This window comes from Melospiza georgiana, chromosome 3 (genome assembly GCF_028018845.1).
Source record: "Melospiza georgiana isolate bMelGeo1 chromosome 3, bMelGeo1.pri, whole genome shotgun sequence".
Lineage (NCBI taxonomy): Eukaryota > Metazoa > Chordata > Aves > Passeriformes > Passerellidae > Melospiza > Melospiza georgiana.
The window spans coordinates 45,490,127-45,506,327 of NC_080432.1; the positions used below are offsets into that span (position 1 = coordinate 45,490,127).

A 16,201-nucleotide genomic window follows, 5' to 3' on the forward strand; every position below is an offset into this window, starting at 1 on the left:
CTTATCAGTTCCTACTTAGAAAAGATAAACAAAGTAACATAATCATCTTTGGTCCAAACTCTTTCCTGCCCAAAATCACATTTTTCCCCATAAGAAAAATATTCTAACCTCTAATCTATGTTTTCTGATCTATCAATCTACCTCTGACGTTATTACATTCATTTCATTCATTTTCTTTCCCTCCTATTAGCTTCTCTTACTATCCTCCTTCAGTATACTCAATTTTTTTTCTCAACTGCATGAGAAAAGGGAAAAAGGGGGAAGAGGAAGAAAAAGGGAAAAAAGGAAAAGAAGGGAAAGAGGGGAAAGAGGCTTCAGCTGTACTACCCATGCAAATTCATTTTCTCTGCAGTAGAGCGAGCTGAAGTTTTAACATCCTTAAAATGTTAAAGCTGATCTCTCTCAACTGGCCTGCCTCAGTTTACCCACAGTGTTGACTGCTTTTATCAAGCTGTTTGCAAACAAGGGCCTTCCTGCTTCTCCCAGCTCTTTAAGGAGCTCTTCTTTAACACTGGCATTGCAACTTCTATCTGCATTAAAATCCCTGTTAAGAACAATGCTTTGTCATGATGCCTGCAAAACCCGACACATCCATCGCTGTTGTCAGCCTGTCTCAGCACATTTCAGTAGTTCCCTCTCTGCCCACACACAGCACTTAGTTTCATCTCATATCAGACAAGTTATGTGGTAGATCATCATAGTCTCACTCCAAAATATTATCAGACTGCCTTTGGCAAATATCCTGATCCAATCCAAGCAAGTGTTAAAAGAACAAAAATAAATGTTTAGCTGTACAACTGACAAAATGCTTTTTCTGACTCTATTGTCAGCTTCTTGTAATCTGTATATACCACAACACTCTTAGAAAATCCACTTCAATTCCTGAAAACATGGAAAAAGTTCAGGTTTTCTTGTTACAAGCATGCTTGCTTTCCCTTGGTGAAATTCAGTCACTGAACTTTAATGGCCAGGTTCTAGATTACATCAAAGCCACTTCATTCCTAAGAGGATGTAAGTAAGCAAGTAAGAAATTAGGTGCAGTGTGTGGAGAGACAGCAGCTGCCTCTTGATAAGAGTTCTATCCTTCACTCCTCGGAGATAAAACTCAGGGCAATAACTGATTACACATGATCTCTCTCTCACTCCCATTTTTAGAAGAACAATCACTAAAAAATACTGGCCAAATAAGCATTGTATAATTGATCTTAGTATTTCCTTGATCGTCACTGGTCTTATTTTAGTTACAGGACATGCACATCTTCTGTCTAGGGGTAAAGGCAGTGAATCTGCTACTTTCTTGCTCTTTGTCACATACCCTTGAGTGACTGTAACTGCACAAACTATACAGAAATAGTTTGCTTTTTTAAATAAAATGCAACTGTTTTTATAGGAATGCATTCATGTAACCGGTATATATGAACCATTTTTATACATATTCATCCACCTAATCTGTATTTTTATGCCAATAATACATAATTATATCCTTCCATTTTCCCTGTTATTAGAATAAACCTACACATCATTGGTCATCTACACCTTCTAAGAGTCATTTGAATGACATCCATGAAGTCCCTTACCTCTGTAAGGGTCAAACATGGTTTGACCCTTACAGAGTCAAACCAACTTCTCTTCTGTTATTAGAAAGACTTAAAAAGTAATTTCTGGTATTTAAAGCTTGTCTCTCCCATGACACCAAAACTTAGTACCACATTTGACTGCTCTCCTATAACAAAGACTGTGCACTTAGTCCTAGAAGCTTGAACTGAAATACAGAGATCCAGAAACTGTTACCTCATCCAAGGAAACATCTTTATAAATGATCAGACCCCAAAGAGATTTTACTTCTCTGCCCAAGTAGCTTCATTTCCTGAATGTTTTATTAAAAGGACTCTGTATCAGTCTGTAACTTTATCAGCAGGTCTCATCCTTGACAGTCAACTGAAAACTACCAAAATCCAAACTGCTTTTAAAAGACTCAGGTATATTTACAAGTACTTTCCTCAGTTTTATTCTTTCTTTTTTAAGCAAGTTATACTGCCTGTTAAATTTATGTGGTCCTGTCCTGCCTTTGCCACTCCAAAACTGCAAAAGAAGCATTTTTTGGAAAAAAAATAAAGCATACATCTGCATTACCTAAATGGGAACACAATTAATCTTTTTCTCATTGGATCTACGAATATTTCCTGACATCACAATGATCCCTAATGTGACAGCTTACTTTGAAGAATAACAATGTAAACAGACTTTTAAGAAATAGTCTCTTTGTCCTGAAAAACTGCTGAGAAATTGTAACATATTTTATACCTTTCAAATGGAGAATGCCATAGATTCTTACAGCCAAGGAAATTATTAATTATTACCACCACACTTAAGCACACACAAAAAAAAATTAGGCTTGTGTTAGTTCTACAGCAGATGATAAGGGTAATTTCACTCTTATAAAACCAAATTATTCTCAAAAAACTATAAAATTTCACAAACAAAAAGTTAGTTGCTCATTCTTCAATAAGTGTGACAAATGTACATCTGTACTGTTAACAAATATAAGCCCTGCTATTTGGCAGTGGCAAGTATTTTCTTCCTAGAGGATGTGTTCATATCCCTACTGTATTTTATGCTCAGCACAAAGTGATGCAAGATGAACACAGTCAATGCTATTTTAATTTTCTTTAGACCATAGAAAATTGGTGTTGGGATAGACAGGCAGGAATTCAGCGTGGTAACAAGACTAAAGTCCAGTTGTAACATGAGGCTCTCATGCTCTGAAGTTTGCCACAAGGTAGTAAATCTTTGGCACCTGAAAATTATTTCTGTGGCCTGAACTGCAAAGAGAAGTGATTTTTGAGCATTGGTTCTCTGAAGCAAGCTCACAAACAGACTGGAGGACCCAGGCTCCTGAGGGTCCCTTTATCAGTCAGCTGCCCTGGCAAAAATAGATACAAATGTCTCAGGTGAGCAGCTATCCTCCTAAAGGTGTTGAGTCTTCTCATGTCTTATCATTAACCTAAGTTGCTTGCTCAAAACCCTTTATCTCTCAGGGAAAAGGGAATGAGCTCCCTTGTTCCCAAGGTTAATGAAGACTCAATTTCCTTCAAGACAGATTTTTACAGGGAAGGTCTCCAAAAACACTCATAATGGGAGGCAGAGCAGAGAAGTGGGGCATCTAGAGAATAGAAAAGCAAACTGGACCAAGTAACTTGCGCCAAGTGTCTAAAACCAAGACTGATGAAAGAGAGCTAACACATTTTCAAATGAGTCAAGGATGATAGTACCAGATATATGAAAAGAAAGTTAGTGGCTCCTAAAAATTCTGATGTTTCCTTTACTGTTGGAGAAAGAACGTATCAAAATATCTTGCTATCATCCCAAATGGATTCAGTAACTCTACCTATCATATTGACTTACAGCCAAGTATTAGCAGTTTCAATTTCCTCTGTGACTGCAAACTGAAAGGGACTTTAAGAGATTTAGAAAGACTCAAACCCAAGTACCTAGCCATCCTAAAATCCTAATTTCCAACCAGCACTATCCAGAAGGTGATGTGTACCTGTTTGTTTGACATTCCTGAATTTCAGGGTTTAGAATATAAAACTAATTGCAATCAAAATCACTTGTTGAAACAGGCTCCAGGGCTTGTGGCTGCTACTCATGATTCAGTGCTGCTGAAAGTAAGAGAATAAAGACCTATGTCTACTCATAGCCTCCTCCCTTCAAACTAAGGCAGGTTGTTCTTCAAAGGCAATATGTAGTAACAAGACTTTTATTGTAGTGCAGAGTTGCTGCAAGAGGCGGGAAATGCCCCTGAAAACTCTTTAAAACTTTCTTCAATGAAACAGTAGAACTGAACGGCCTTTTAAAATCTTTTCCCTTGACTAGAAAGTTATCTCAGTATGAGGTGTGCGTTATGTCAATTAGAAATCTTGAATGCTGACAAGAGTGGAAATAAGGGCTAATTCAGCATCCACAGAATCCTTAGCATTAAGTAAAAATTAGGCTGTCTTTCATATGGGTACTGGAGCTGTATTTGGCAGCCCCTGAGGAGAGGCAGAGTGACATTTCTGAGCAGCACAATCAGAAGTGTTGACTGAAGCCAGGCAGGGCCAAAACACAGTCTTGGTGGTGCTCTCCTTGCCTTCTTTCAGCAGGCACCAGTGGCAGAGCTGGCAGCACTAATAATACTGGAGCAGATCATTTGGATGACTTGAGCTTCCACAACAGACTCTCAAGTGGCCAAACCATAGCTCCAACCAAAGTTCCTGCAAGGGGAACCAAAGCAATGTCTTCATGTCCATCTTTTTATCAATTCCTAAGGAGTGTGATTCTTGGCACTCTGAGTGCCAGCTAATGGGAAAGATGGGAAGGCATACTCTGGGATGCCACTCTGCTCACATCCTAGGAAACAGACAGTTTTGGTGACCACCTCACCAGTTCTGGGGTTGACACACTCAACTGCTTTTAGCAGAAACATCTAAAATTTCAACTCCCTCTCCCTGCAACCAGGGAATTCAGATAAAAACCCATCAAACTCAACTCAGTACCTTCCTATTCCCCCTCGCCTCCACTGAGGCTATATAAATGCTAGTTACACAGCTCAGTTAAGCAGGATCATATGTTCCAAGTGACAGACAGATGGAAGATTATTTTTGAAGAAATCATTGGAAGATAAAAACTTTAACAGAGAAAAGGAAACATAAGAAGGAAAATGCACGTTAGAGGCCTTTTTAAACACTAAGAAGCTGAGCACCAATATATATACAACCACCACAAAGAATAGCAGCACATTCCATTCTGAATAAAAGCTACAGAGTATTAATCAGGCAGACTGTCAGTCTAAAATTAAATGGAAAAGAAAGGTTTTATACAGTATTATAAGAAAATATTCCAAATCATACCTCAGGTGCCAGGTATTCTGGAGTACCACAGAATGTTTTCATAGTTGCTGCATCTGTGATTCCTTCTTTGCAAAGTCCAAAATCTGTAATTTTTATGTGTCCATCTTTATCCAACATTAGATTTTCTAACTGTGTGTTGGGGAGAAAAATATTCCCTTAGTATTTCTTAACAAAACAGATCGATGCATTACATCAATTTTGTAAAAAAAAAAAGAGTTATTCCTTGCAAAAGAATGTAATTACTTTGTAATTTAAAAAAATACAGCATCTACCATATTACAGCATGTAACAGTGTTTACTGCCACAGGAGTTAGACAATTATTTAATACTCAAATACAGTTTACAATAGTAAATCCCAGGTCAATGACTTCAGAGGTTTCCTTTGGTCTAACATGACAGCCACTGATCAAGATACCTTTTACTTTCTAAACTGTTATGAAACAGCCTGCATCCATAAATCCTTAAAATACCTCCAACTTCCTTTTCAAAAATAGACAGAATTTGGGATAGGGCAGCTACTGATAAAAACACTCCTGAGGTAAATTCCTCCTTGTCTACTTGCAAAGGACACTTCTTAAATTGTGAATTTATACTCCCTAAGCTTTGCATTGCTTTTTAAGTATATGATCCTTGCTTTGAAATGTGAAAGCATCAGAATAATGGCTACTATCACTTTCCAAAAGGCTTCAATTAGCTGTACTTAAAATACAGATAGAACTGAAACCAAAGAAAACATTCTGAACAACTTTTCTCAACAGAAAATGGTTTGGCTTTTTACTAATTATAAGGCATGTAGTGAAAATGCTAACATAGAACAATCATAGCCCTGTCATTCTAAGTCTGTATAAAGCCTGAAATATTATCAAAACTATAGATTTCCTGTTGAGTCTGTGTTACAAAGAAAATGCAAAGTAGACAACATGAAAAATAGAAGAACAATGATGTCAAACTCCTCTTTCTTTGTTATTTAGAATTTATATTAAAAACTATCACCTATCATTCCTTAACCAGACAATTCTGTATTTTCCCAGGATTTCACAGCATTTCACATTATTACAACAGATGCTGCTACAAACAGGTAGCCCAGGGGTTTTTTTTTCTGTTTGCCTCCCTGAGCAGAACTTGCCTACCATTGCCTCCTTCTCCTGGGTTCCTGTACAATGGATTGCATGAATGAATTCCACTACTGTGCATGTACAACAGGAAAGTACAATTTCCTGTATATGAAATTAAAGGCTTGACACAGAAATAAAACTGTCTCATCATGGAATTTAGAGGTTCCTCTTAGACAAGTTAGAAAATGTTCCTGTTGAAAACAGAGGTTATTTTTCCATATAGCATGGTCATAGTGTGTAACAGAGTACCTGGAGCAACTGTATACGCTTGCAAATCTAAAACAAATTACATTCCAATAACAGGAATACAAAAGACTGAGATACAAAAGACAAAATAATTTTTAAATCAATCCTGAAATAAATTCTTTTTCTACTGAAGTATTCTGAATCCTCTTAAATGTTTCCAATGCATACAGAAACACCTGGTTGCTGAGATAAAAAGAATGCAGCCACATTGTCCCAATTGACCACTTCCCTTGTTTCGGGACATTGAGAATCGTATTTGAGATTTGTGCTGAAATCTAAGTTATGAGTAACAGGGCAGGGGGTAGGAAGGATGAGGATCAGAAGTTTAAATCTCCTTCAAGTATTGCTACTACAGTATTATGTTTCATTTTACAATCAAAATAAAGTGAGGGAATGTACCCATCTAGAGATTACTATATCAAACAACTTCCTCCAGCACACACAGAACTTAAATCTGAACACAGATATTTTTTTCCCCCATTAACTCAGAATAGCGCAACTTTATAATTACTTTGTGTTTGTCCCCATAGCCTCTGCAAAAACAAAAATTTGATTACTTTTTTTCCTTTCTTTTTTTACCTTGAGATCACGGTACACAATCTTCCCGGAATGCAGATAGTCCAGGGCAGAGACAATTTCTGCGCCATAGAAGCGTGTGCGGTCCTCTGAGAACACCCGCTCTCTCGACAAATGGAAAAACAGCTGCAGGGTAAACAGCAGGGACAGGATTGTAATAATTACTGATTTAGTGGGGGAAATTAACACAAACATAAAACACCTCTCATCACCATATTGTGATGATAGATAGTGTACTCTCAGTGGACACTCAGCACTCTTAGACAGCAGCTGGCTTATCTTTTCCAGGTTTCCAAAGGGAGAAAGCGAGCTGTTAAATCAGCGTTTTAATCAATATACCAATCTTGTTTAAGGCATTCTGCTTGCTACTCATTTAACCTTCAGTTACCAGAGGAAAAAAAAAAAAAAGAAAAAGTATGCAACAGCATCATTCTGTACTTCTCCCTCTGCTACTTCCTCAGATTTTTGCTTTAAGCCACTGAGAAATATCACTAACACGTACAGATTTTGGTTCTGCCTCATGTTTTTCAGTGCTTTAGTAACTTTTCTTTGAACTGAAAAGGGTCTGGTTCTTCAATAGACTTGGACTGAGCAGGGACTGGCATTTTACAAACCATACATTCACATGCTAGAAGTAGTAGTCACTAGAAAAAGCAAATCAACAATGCTGAGGGCTTATAAAAACAAATCCATGTATTTAGTGTATTCCTTGGCTACAATGTAAACATTGGTTCCGGTGTTTTGTCTCTTCTTTAATACTTTTGAAGTAACAGCACTTTGCAGGCGCTTTAAAGTCTTTCAGCAAAAAATAATAGTCATTATGTATTGCCAGTAATTTCAGCTGCAATGAAAAAGTGTAATATAAATCTCTGTAAGGTTGTCAGTATCTTAATGGATAAAACATCACCCTCAGAACCTGGAACAACATCTAAAAAAGCACATTTTAGCTGTTCAATTCAAATGTTTTCTGAAGTGGTGAGTTTTAATTACTGTTGAAAGCAAGTTTGGGTAATTCCTCAAGCAAAGATTAGTGAGCATATTTCTGTATTCTCCTTAAGACCAGACTGGCCATGCTACAATGTTTTTGGCTTCACCACAGGAGCTAACAATCAACAAAACAGAAATAAAAATGTTATCATTTATAAATTAAACTTTGACAGTGAAATCCACAACAGCTATGCATGCAGGCTTGGGTGGTTTTTTTTCACTGTTGGAAGTATCAACTAGATGAGAACTGTGAAATGACAAGGTAGGTTAAAAATTACCCAAAAGCAAACCAGTAAAAAAAAAAAAGCCAATGATGTGCTTAATCTGTCTTTATCACATCCTACTTTATGCCTTTAGAAAATCTACACTATCCACATGGCACAGAACAGTGTAGGAATTACTGCAGCTATTTTCAGTGGGTGGGCTTCTGGATGTGGCACTTGGGGACAGGGTTTAGGGGTGATTATGGTGGTGCTTCATTGATGGTTTGACTCAATAATCTTTCAGGTTTCTTCAAACCTTGGTAATTCTGTGACTTTTTAAAACATAATTAAAAAGTCACTGCTATGAACTAGAAGTCAACTTCTTTCCTGATAATTGTAATTCATAATAAGTGTATCACTTTTGTCTTAGCCTAAACAACATTCCCAGTAAACTGAACCTTTTGGCAGCATATACATGTATAAGCAGAGACTTCACAGAATACAGAAACTGCACTATGATTTAAAGAAAATATTTAGAATTTTGTTTGTTGTATCTGGTTTCCCCATTCAACTTCTTTTCCAGAGTTCAAGACACCCTGCACGAAAAAGGCAAACCTGCATGACAAGGAGGATCTTTATTTTGCTCCTGTTGCTCACCTGTTTAGGCAGCAGTCCCTGGTGGGACAGGAGCCTCTCTGCAGTGATTTGCTCTCTGTACCCACGGCTCCCCAGTGGTCAGGGCAACCACAAGACCCACCCACACCAAGACACCGTGTCTGACTTCATGAAAGGCCTCAAGCATCACCAAACTGGGAAAATAACAAGTACATTTCCCAATTTGTGTGGTCCTTTCCACACTATTGCTTAGTATTTAAACAGAAAACAAATACTGCTTAGGTGAATTTCATTCACATAAAGCAAAATACAAAATTTATGCAATTTATGACTTTATGTCTGTTTCATGGTCTCTCATGAATAATAAGCTTGTGCTAATCATTTTTAAGAGTGTTTTTTGTTTTGCTGGATTAAAAGTAACTAAAAATACACATCAACACACTCTGAAAATTTGTAACTCCCAGCTAGTCCTACATTTCATATCTATTCCAAACAAATCTTGGAATTTTCTGTTTGAAAGAGACTAATCCAGTAGCTGAACAGCAGCCTTAGAAAATTCTAAAACTTCAGAATACTTGTCACCAACATTTTTGTTTTAGTTTCCATTTAAAGCGTCTCAAATCTGAATCTAAAAGTTGCCAGCCTGACAATTAACATACAAAAAAAATTACTTTCTTCAGTGTTTATTTCCAACAAGAGCATTGATATTCATTAAAAACACCAACTTCAAAGTAAAATGACCAGCTAGAAACAACTAACAGCAGTTGTGTTTGTCAAAGAAAGTGTGAGCTTCTGAGTCAGCTTATTTTAATGTATATGTGACACCACAGTCACTGTTCCTCACATTATTATAGCACCTAACAGAGCTGTCACCAAACCATACTTGCTAGTTTTGAATGAAGAATGTACATTTAGATATAAAAAATGCACATTAAAAGCACATTCATGCACTCAGATATATGCTAAAGATATTAAGCAGATTCTAAAATTATAATAGGAAAAGCAGAGAGATTACAGGGGGATTACAGCATAATTTTCAGCTAATTAATTAGCTGCTTCACTATTTCGGAATAATTCTGCCACTGTATTCTATTTACAATTGTCAGAACAGGAAGATTATATGTATTAAGTCAAAGAAGAAATGTGATGGAAAGTTAAAAAAAGGTTTCCAACATTTTCTCTATTTATTGACTTACAGTTATTAAATATGTGCTGTAAAATCACTGGAATTGCAATAGAAATAGCTTTGGCACAAAGAAAGCCATTTTGCACATAACATTTTTGATGGCATACACGAGGGTGCTATTGTTACAGTGAGGACTGGAGCTCCAAATTTCTTGCTATGCCTTTAAAAACTGAACAACAATGCTGTCATGGGGTTTTTCCTAATAAAAAACTTAATGGAAAAATTTAAACAAATATCAAACATAGAAGTATATTCAGCTGAAAATCCAAGCATGCCAAATATATAAAAGACACAACCTTGTATCAATTGATATGTTACAGTTGTACACACACTAGTGACTTATTTAGTATGTTGTAAGTTGAATGTCTGGCTCTTGCTGTGGTGTACTGGGTTTGTTCAGAGCTGCATTTTATATTTGAGTGTTGATTTTGCAAAGCACCTGCAGTAGCAACCTTGAAATTTCAAATTATTTATTTATTGTTCCAGACTTTGTACTGCTTCTTGCCATATTCTACACCCAAAGAAATACAGCACCCTTACCATGGACTATCATAATTTAGGGCTAAGGAACATTGTCTTGTTTACTTATTTTTTGTTAAGTAGGTTGTAAATCCTCTGTCTTTTTCCTTTCTTTTTTTTTTTTCCAGACAGTAATAGCACTTGTTCAATTACAACAAGCCATTTAGTTCTCTCCTGCCTAATAAACTGAAGTAAGAGCTGTGCAACAAAAATGCCAAGAGGAACAGAGATTCAGAATTCTTATGTAGAGAAGCATCTGAAGAAATTTTAGGGTCTAATTTTATTATACACATAATTACCAATTAAATTTGTTACAAAGTACAAAATCTGGAATTATCCTTAAATGCAGAGTGAGGAAGTTAATCAACTTATTAGACAGCTGAATCAGGGTACTCTGCAGAGTAATGTATGTAATAGATTTAATTTCTAAAACATTTTCAACCTTTAAAGCAAAATACTGGAAATAAGAACTGGGAAACATACACTCCAAAAGCATTCCCCAAAAATAAAGAGCCATTTGGTCAACTCAGCTAAGTCAGATGAATATTTGTTTTCTTGTAATCTAATTTCAATTTCTTAATGCTACTTTAACATAATTCCTTCAGTACAACAAAGGTATTGAAAAGTAATTACGGTGGCAGATGCATCCCTCTAGCTATACACTGCAACTTAGGCAGTGATCAATAGACATTGGTAAACACTTCACTCATGGAGTCTAAAAGCAAAACCAAATGAAGACAAAATTAAGCTTTTGGTCCACAAGATTTTTTTGGCAATTATTTCAAGATTGTGCATTCAGCAGCAGGAAAAACATTCTCAGTATAAGGAAAACATATTCAATATCTCCATCTGAATAATCTGTTTGGGAAAAAAAATTCCTCTAATGGTTTTCTTTAGTATATTAAACTACAAATATGCTGGGGTTTTTTTAATGGAATCCAAAGGATTTTACTGTAATGCTTTGTACACTGTAAAAGAGCACACACATAGACCAGCAAAACTGATGCAGTTGCATTTTCATTGTAACATGCTCTCTTATTAACTAAACCCAACCAACTTGAAGTTACATAGGCAAGGTAAGGCAAAGATAAATTGTTACATTGTAGAGGGATATTAACTTCACTGCGGAGCTAGATTTTTAATAGATATAAAGGATTCTTGCTTACAGTCATTTAACACATTTCTCCTCCAGTATGAAGCTCTGTGCCCCCTTCCTTGACTGTTTTTTTTTTCTAGCTATAGAAAGAGGAAGCAAAGACTCCTACTGCTGACCACAGTTTTTATTACTGTGCTAGGGCAGAAGCCTAAATGGTGGCACTTTCTTGCTTTCACCTGTGTAGGAGACAAAAATATTTATACAAACTTCCAAGAACTCCTTCATGAGGAGAACTGCCTGGAAAATTGTGCTCGTGAAAGACACAATCCATGAAAATTCCCAACAAATTGATTCAGGCACAACAGTTTACCTAAAAAGAAATATGTAATCTAAAGGAATTTTAAACAGAAACACATTGAAGGTAGTACAGCACTGGAGACAATCAAAAGCAACACAGTACATCTACAGTCAATTTCCCAGTGGAAGGAAATAATTTAAAGGTGAATTTTCAACACCTTGAACAATCAGAATATATAGGGAAATGTAATTTCTTGAAAAACAAACAGAATAGTAGATAGAAGAAGCAAAAGAAAAAAGTGTGTGTATCATATAAGCTATAATGCTGGCTAACCTTTGAGCAACTTACGCTGAGTTAATAATAAGGTTGTTTTTACAAATATGAAATCCTCTGTATTTTTTGGAAGACACTGACTAAAGCCTGAAATTCACAAGAAAATTTGGTAAGATTAAAGACTTTCCTATTAAAAAAGACAGTTTGTCCAATTACTACTCCAGATCTCTAGTCAAAGAGAAGCACATGGGCAAATCGAGTTTCCTCAAAGAATACTGCCTACTCCCAAAAGGCCATTTTTTCCCACTGTGGCAAAACTTCAGAGTTAGCTTCATTGACTTAGAGAACCATCAGCAAAGTACATGAGCAACACTGACACTGTTAGCAGCACCATACCTGGAAGAAAGTAACCCAGTGCTGGCACGAGTACACTGCAATTGCAATCCACAAAACAATGGCAGGCTGCCACCCACAAACCCATGACACACAACACTTGCAGTAGTAGCCACAAAGCTGCACCACCCAATGCAGAGAAATGCATTGACCAAACTACAATTGACCAAAATACAGCCAGAGCATCCTCAGTCATAAGAAAGGAGCTGAAAACATCCTTTGTGGGCTCTGCTCTGCATTCAAACAGGATGGAAAAAACACAAATAGCTAAATTCAACTTCCAAACAGTCTCCCCAAAGATTACAGAAATGCAGTAAGATCTTACACAGAGGAAAACCATGAAGAATTAGTTGGTTTATAAGACAAGACTTAAAATTTATTGCAGACAGCACTGACTTAGTATTGGTTATGTAAATTCAATGTCAGATAAGCCAGCTGAGTGTCCAAGAGAAGGCTGTTATCCCTTTACTGCCGAGGGAGATTTTTTGATCTGGTTCAACACCTGTGATGTGCAAATTTGGTTTATACATTGAGTTAAACAAGCCATCCTCCCATATGAGAACCCTATAGCACCATATTTAGGCATGGCTGGTAGAGGATGGCCAAGGACAAGCTGGGATCCGATGGGCTGCAGGCACTGGGATTATAGCTAAGCAGTTTTATTGCAGGAGAAGGCAGCTAAAACATAATGCAAAGCATTACGTATCATGCCACAGCAAATTCTGAATGAAGAGAGAGTCTTTTAATAAAAAAAAAAACTCCTAGTGGAAACACTTAGTCCTTTAACATTATCATGAAGCATATAGTTGACAAAATAAGGAAAATCCCTCAGTTGATGTTGTAACGAGACACAGCCTGAATAGCAAACAGCATCTAAAAGGTAGATAAAATCCCTCTTCCTCGATTGCAGTTCTCTAATTCCATTTGCTGCGTATCATTTTTCATATTTCATTCTTTAGTAAGCAGCTGGAGGACAGCAATGGCTTCAAAGCTAACAACACTCTAAGAAGTTCAGTACTTCAGCTGAAATTTCCAGAGTACTCAGCAAATGAAGTGGAGACAAGCAATGAAAAACATGAATGCTCCACTCATTTCCAATAGATACTTGCAATAGTTACAGCAAAGAGCACAGATTTCATATTAGGACAAAAGTAACACTCATCAATATTAGTTTTGCTTGTTTACACTGCATTATGACTGTTTCATGCCAGAACATGCTATAGTATGCCTAAATAAAAAGAACAATAAGCAAGTATATGTAATTAGTTCTCTAGGATTAAATTATCTCTCACTATACAGAAGTCGAATTTTTTCAGAAGAGGAAATAGTTTTGACAGAAAAGTTATAAGAATATGTCAACTTTTTTTTTAAATAAAACAGTTCAATTCTTTTATAAAAGCCCTTTAATAATACTAGAAAGCAAAAAGGCAAGGAAAAAATATAACCTTAAAGGTGTAATCCAAAGATAGCAGTACTGTTACAAGTGCAGAACATTTCTTAAACTTACCTCTCCTCCGTTAACATACTCCATCACAAAACACAAACGATCCTTTGTCTGGAAGGAATATTTCAAGGACTTGCAAAGAAAACAGCAAAATCAAACCAATTATCATCTCATATTTACCCAATGTCTTGCACTTGAACTGTAACAAAATTTTATCTTTTTGAGCAGAAAATTCTGATTTTGGCAAGACCTTTATGAGTGATTGAAAGTGCAACTCTATCTGGAGCTTGAGTTAAATTAACACAAAATCTTTCAAGTGTTTCTTCATCTCTGCTACATGTCCACTGATATGAAAACATCATGCTTATTACAAGAAAGTATTAAATGGGTACTAAGAGACACAATTTCATACAGTACCAGCTATTTCCACTCACTGTTTTATGATGTCCACTTCCACAGTGCCCATGAAGAGAGAGATTATCATATTCTTTTTCATTTCTCCCAAATGAAATTTTAAAAGTCATCTTAACATCCAGCTTGCTTTCATTTCCAAAGCAAGGACTTTCTAGTTTCGTATTATGGAATGTTAAGGATGCTAAGTGCCAAATTAATATATTAATTTCCATATAATTTTAAAGTTGCAACAGATGTTATGATCTTAATTAAAATTTTTGATTTTTCAATGTTGACTTATTAATGATACCACAGAAAATCTACACATGAAGACTTAGCCTAAAAGAAAGGAAATTCAGTAGAACTATGTGCAACTAAACTGCATATCTCAATACAAAACTTGCTGAAGAATAACAGAAAGGTAAGAAGATACCACCTGTATCATGTGCAGTACCACTGTTGCATTTTTTGATGGGAGGTACCCCTGCTCTTGCTTACCATTGCACTCTACTTCAAGAAACATTACAGGACCTCTGTCATCTTTACTGAATTTCCAAGGATATTTTGACCTGCCAATGTAAATGCAATCCTCTGCTTTCCAAAAAAAGTTAAGTTTTTTTAAATAGGAAAGCTTCCATGCTATACTTTGAAATTTTATTCCAAAAAAAAAATTCCCTGGCTCAAAAAGCATGTTCATTATATGTTGAAATATAGGGAAGTATTTTTGAATATATTCTCAAGCAAGAGGAATTAGAATTGCTTCTACAGAAGAAAGTCACCTGTAAAGTTAAATCAATTAATTGTCACTTTTCATGAGTTTCTTTTGAAACATTTTCATCTTTTCTGTCTTTCCCTTCTATTAAATATTAACCATATGAAGACAAAGGTAGTGGGATTAGAGTTTTTTGGCTCTATAAGTTACTTGTTTTGAACAAATAAAATAGCTATTTTTATTGTTTTACTGATTTTTTTAATTAAATTTTCTTAGTAAAAAATACTTGCACTTCTGTGAAATTAATAACTTTTATTTTTAAAGTGTTTGTATACAAAAACTACAAACAATTGCACAATGGTTACACATTTCTACAATTAAATTTATTTTCAGTACAGTAAAGCTTTACAAATTTACTAGAAATTTTATTTCTGAATTCTTAATTAATTCTTGGTATCCTGATAAAGGATATCAATAGCACCAGATAGCTACTGATTGTTTACAAATCATCATGAGAAAAAATTCAAAATTACTAAAATATGTTCATAATGGATGCTAAATATTACCTGCTAATGTACTTCAAACTGGTTCCTAATACTTACTGTTAAAAAAGGGTGTCTGGTGTTTTTCAATACTCTGCTTTCTGTAAGAGTGTGAGCCACTTCATCCTGTGAAATAAAGAGGAGAAGAAGTAGGTCTGGATTAAGATATAAAAATGTTATTGAATTAATTATAAGGAAAAAGTCAGCTGAAGGGAGGGAAGGGAAGGGAAGGGAAGGGAAGGGAAGGGAAGGGAAGGGAAGGGAAGGGAAGGGAAGGGAAGGGAAGGGAAGGGAAGGGAAGGGAAGGGAAGGGAAGGGAAGGGAAGGGAAGGGAAGGGAAGGGAAGGGAAGGGAAGGGAAGGGAAGGGAAGGGAAGGGAAGGGAAGGGAAGGGAAGGGAAGGGAAGGGAAGGGAAGGGAAGGGAAGGTTACAGTACAGTTTTGAAAAATTAATGAATCTTCACATTTTTGAGGAAATATTTCACAAAAATCTGACAACATATTTTAATTGGTTTTCTCATTTTCTTGTTTTAAAATGAAATCTTTACACTCAATTCAGAGAAGAAAGAAATTATAATATTGGATTTGATAGCTTAAAAACACAGTCATCACAACTTCACAGCTCTGGTATGAATCACCTGAACAATGTATCTGCAGAGAGACTAAACCAATGTGCGAGACATGTACACACCGAGTAACTGACAGGCAAATA

The 16,201-nt window shown here is 36.0% G+C and overlaps 1 protein-coding gene across 2 annotated transcripts in view; it reads right to left on the reverse strand.

The window, feature by feature from the left end:
* The window catches only part of AKT3 (AKT serine/threonine kinase 3), a 150,667-nt gene that overhangs the window by 31,867 nt on the left and 102,599 nt on the right, over window positions 1-16,201 (reverse strand). For both annotated transcript variants that reach the window (XM_058021474.1, XM_058021473.1), the window contains exons 7-10: window positions 15,551-15,616; window positions 13,907-13,975; window positions 6,833-6,955; window positions 4,893-5,021 (exon numbers count right to left, since the gene is read on the reverse strand). In XM_058021474.1, coding sequence (XP_057877457.1) covers window positions 4,893-5,021; window positions 6,833-6,955; window positions 13,907-13,975; window positions 15,551-15,616 — 387 coding nt within the window. The remainder of the gene's footprint in view (window positions 1-4,892; window positions 5,022-6,832; window positions 6,956-13,906; window positions 13,976-15,550; window positions 15,617-16,201) is intronic.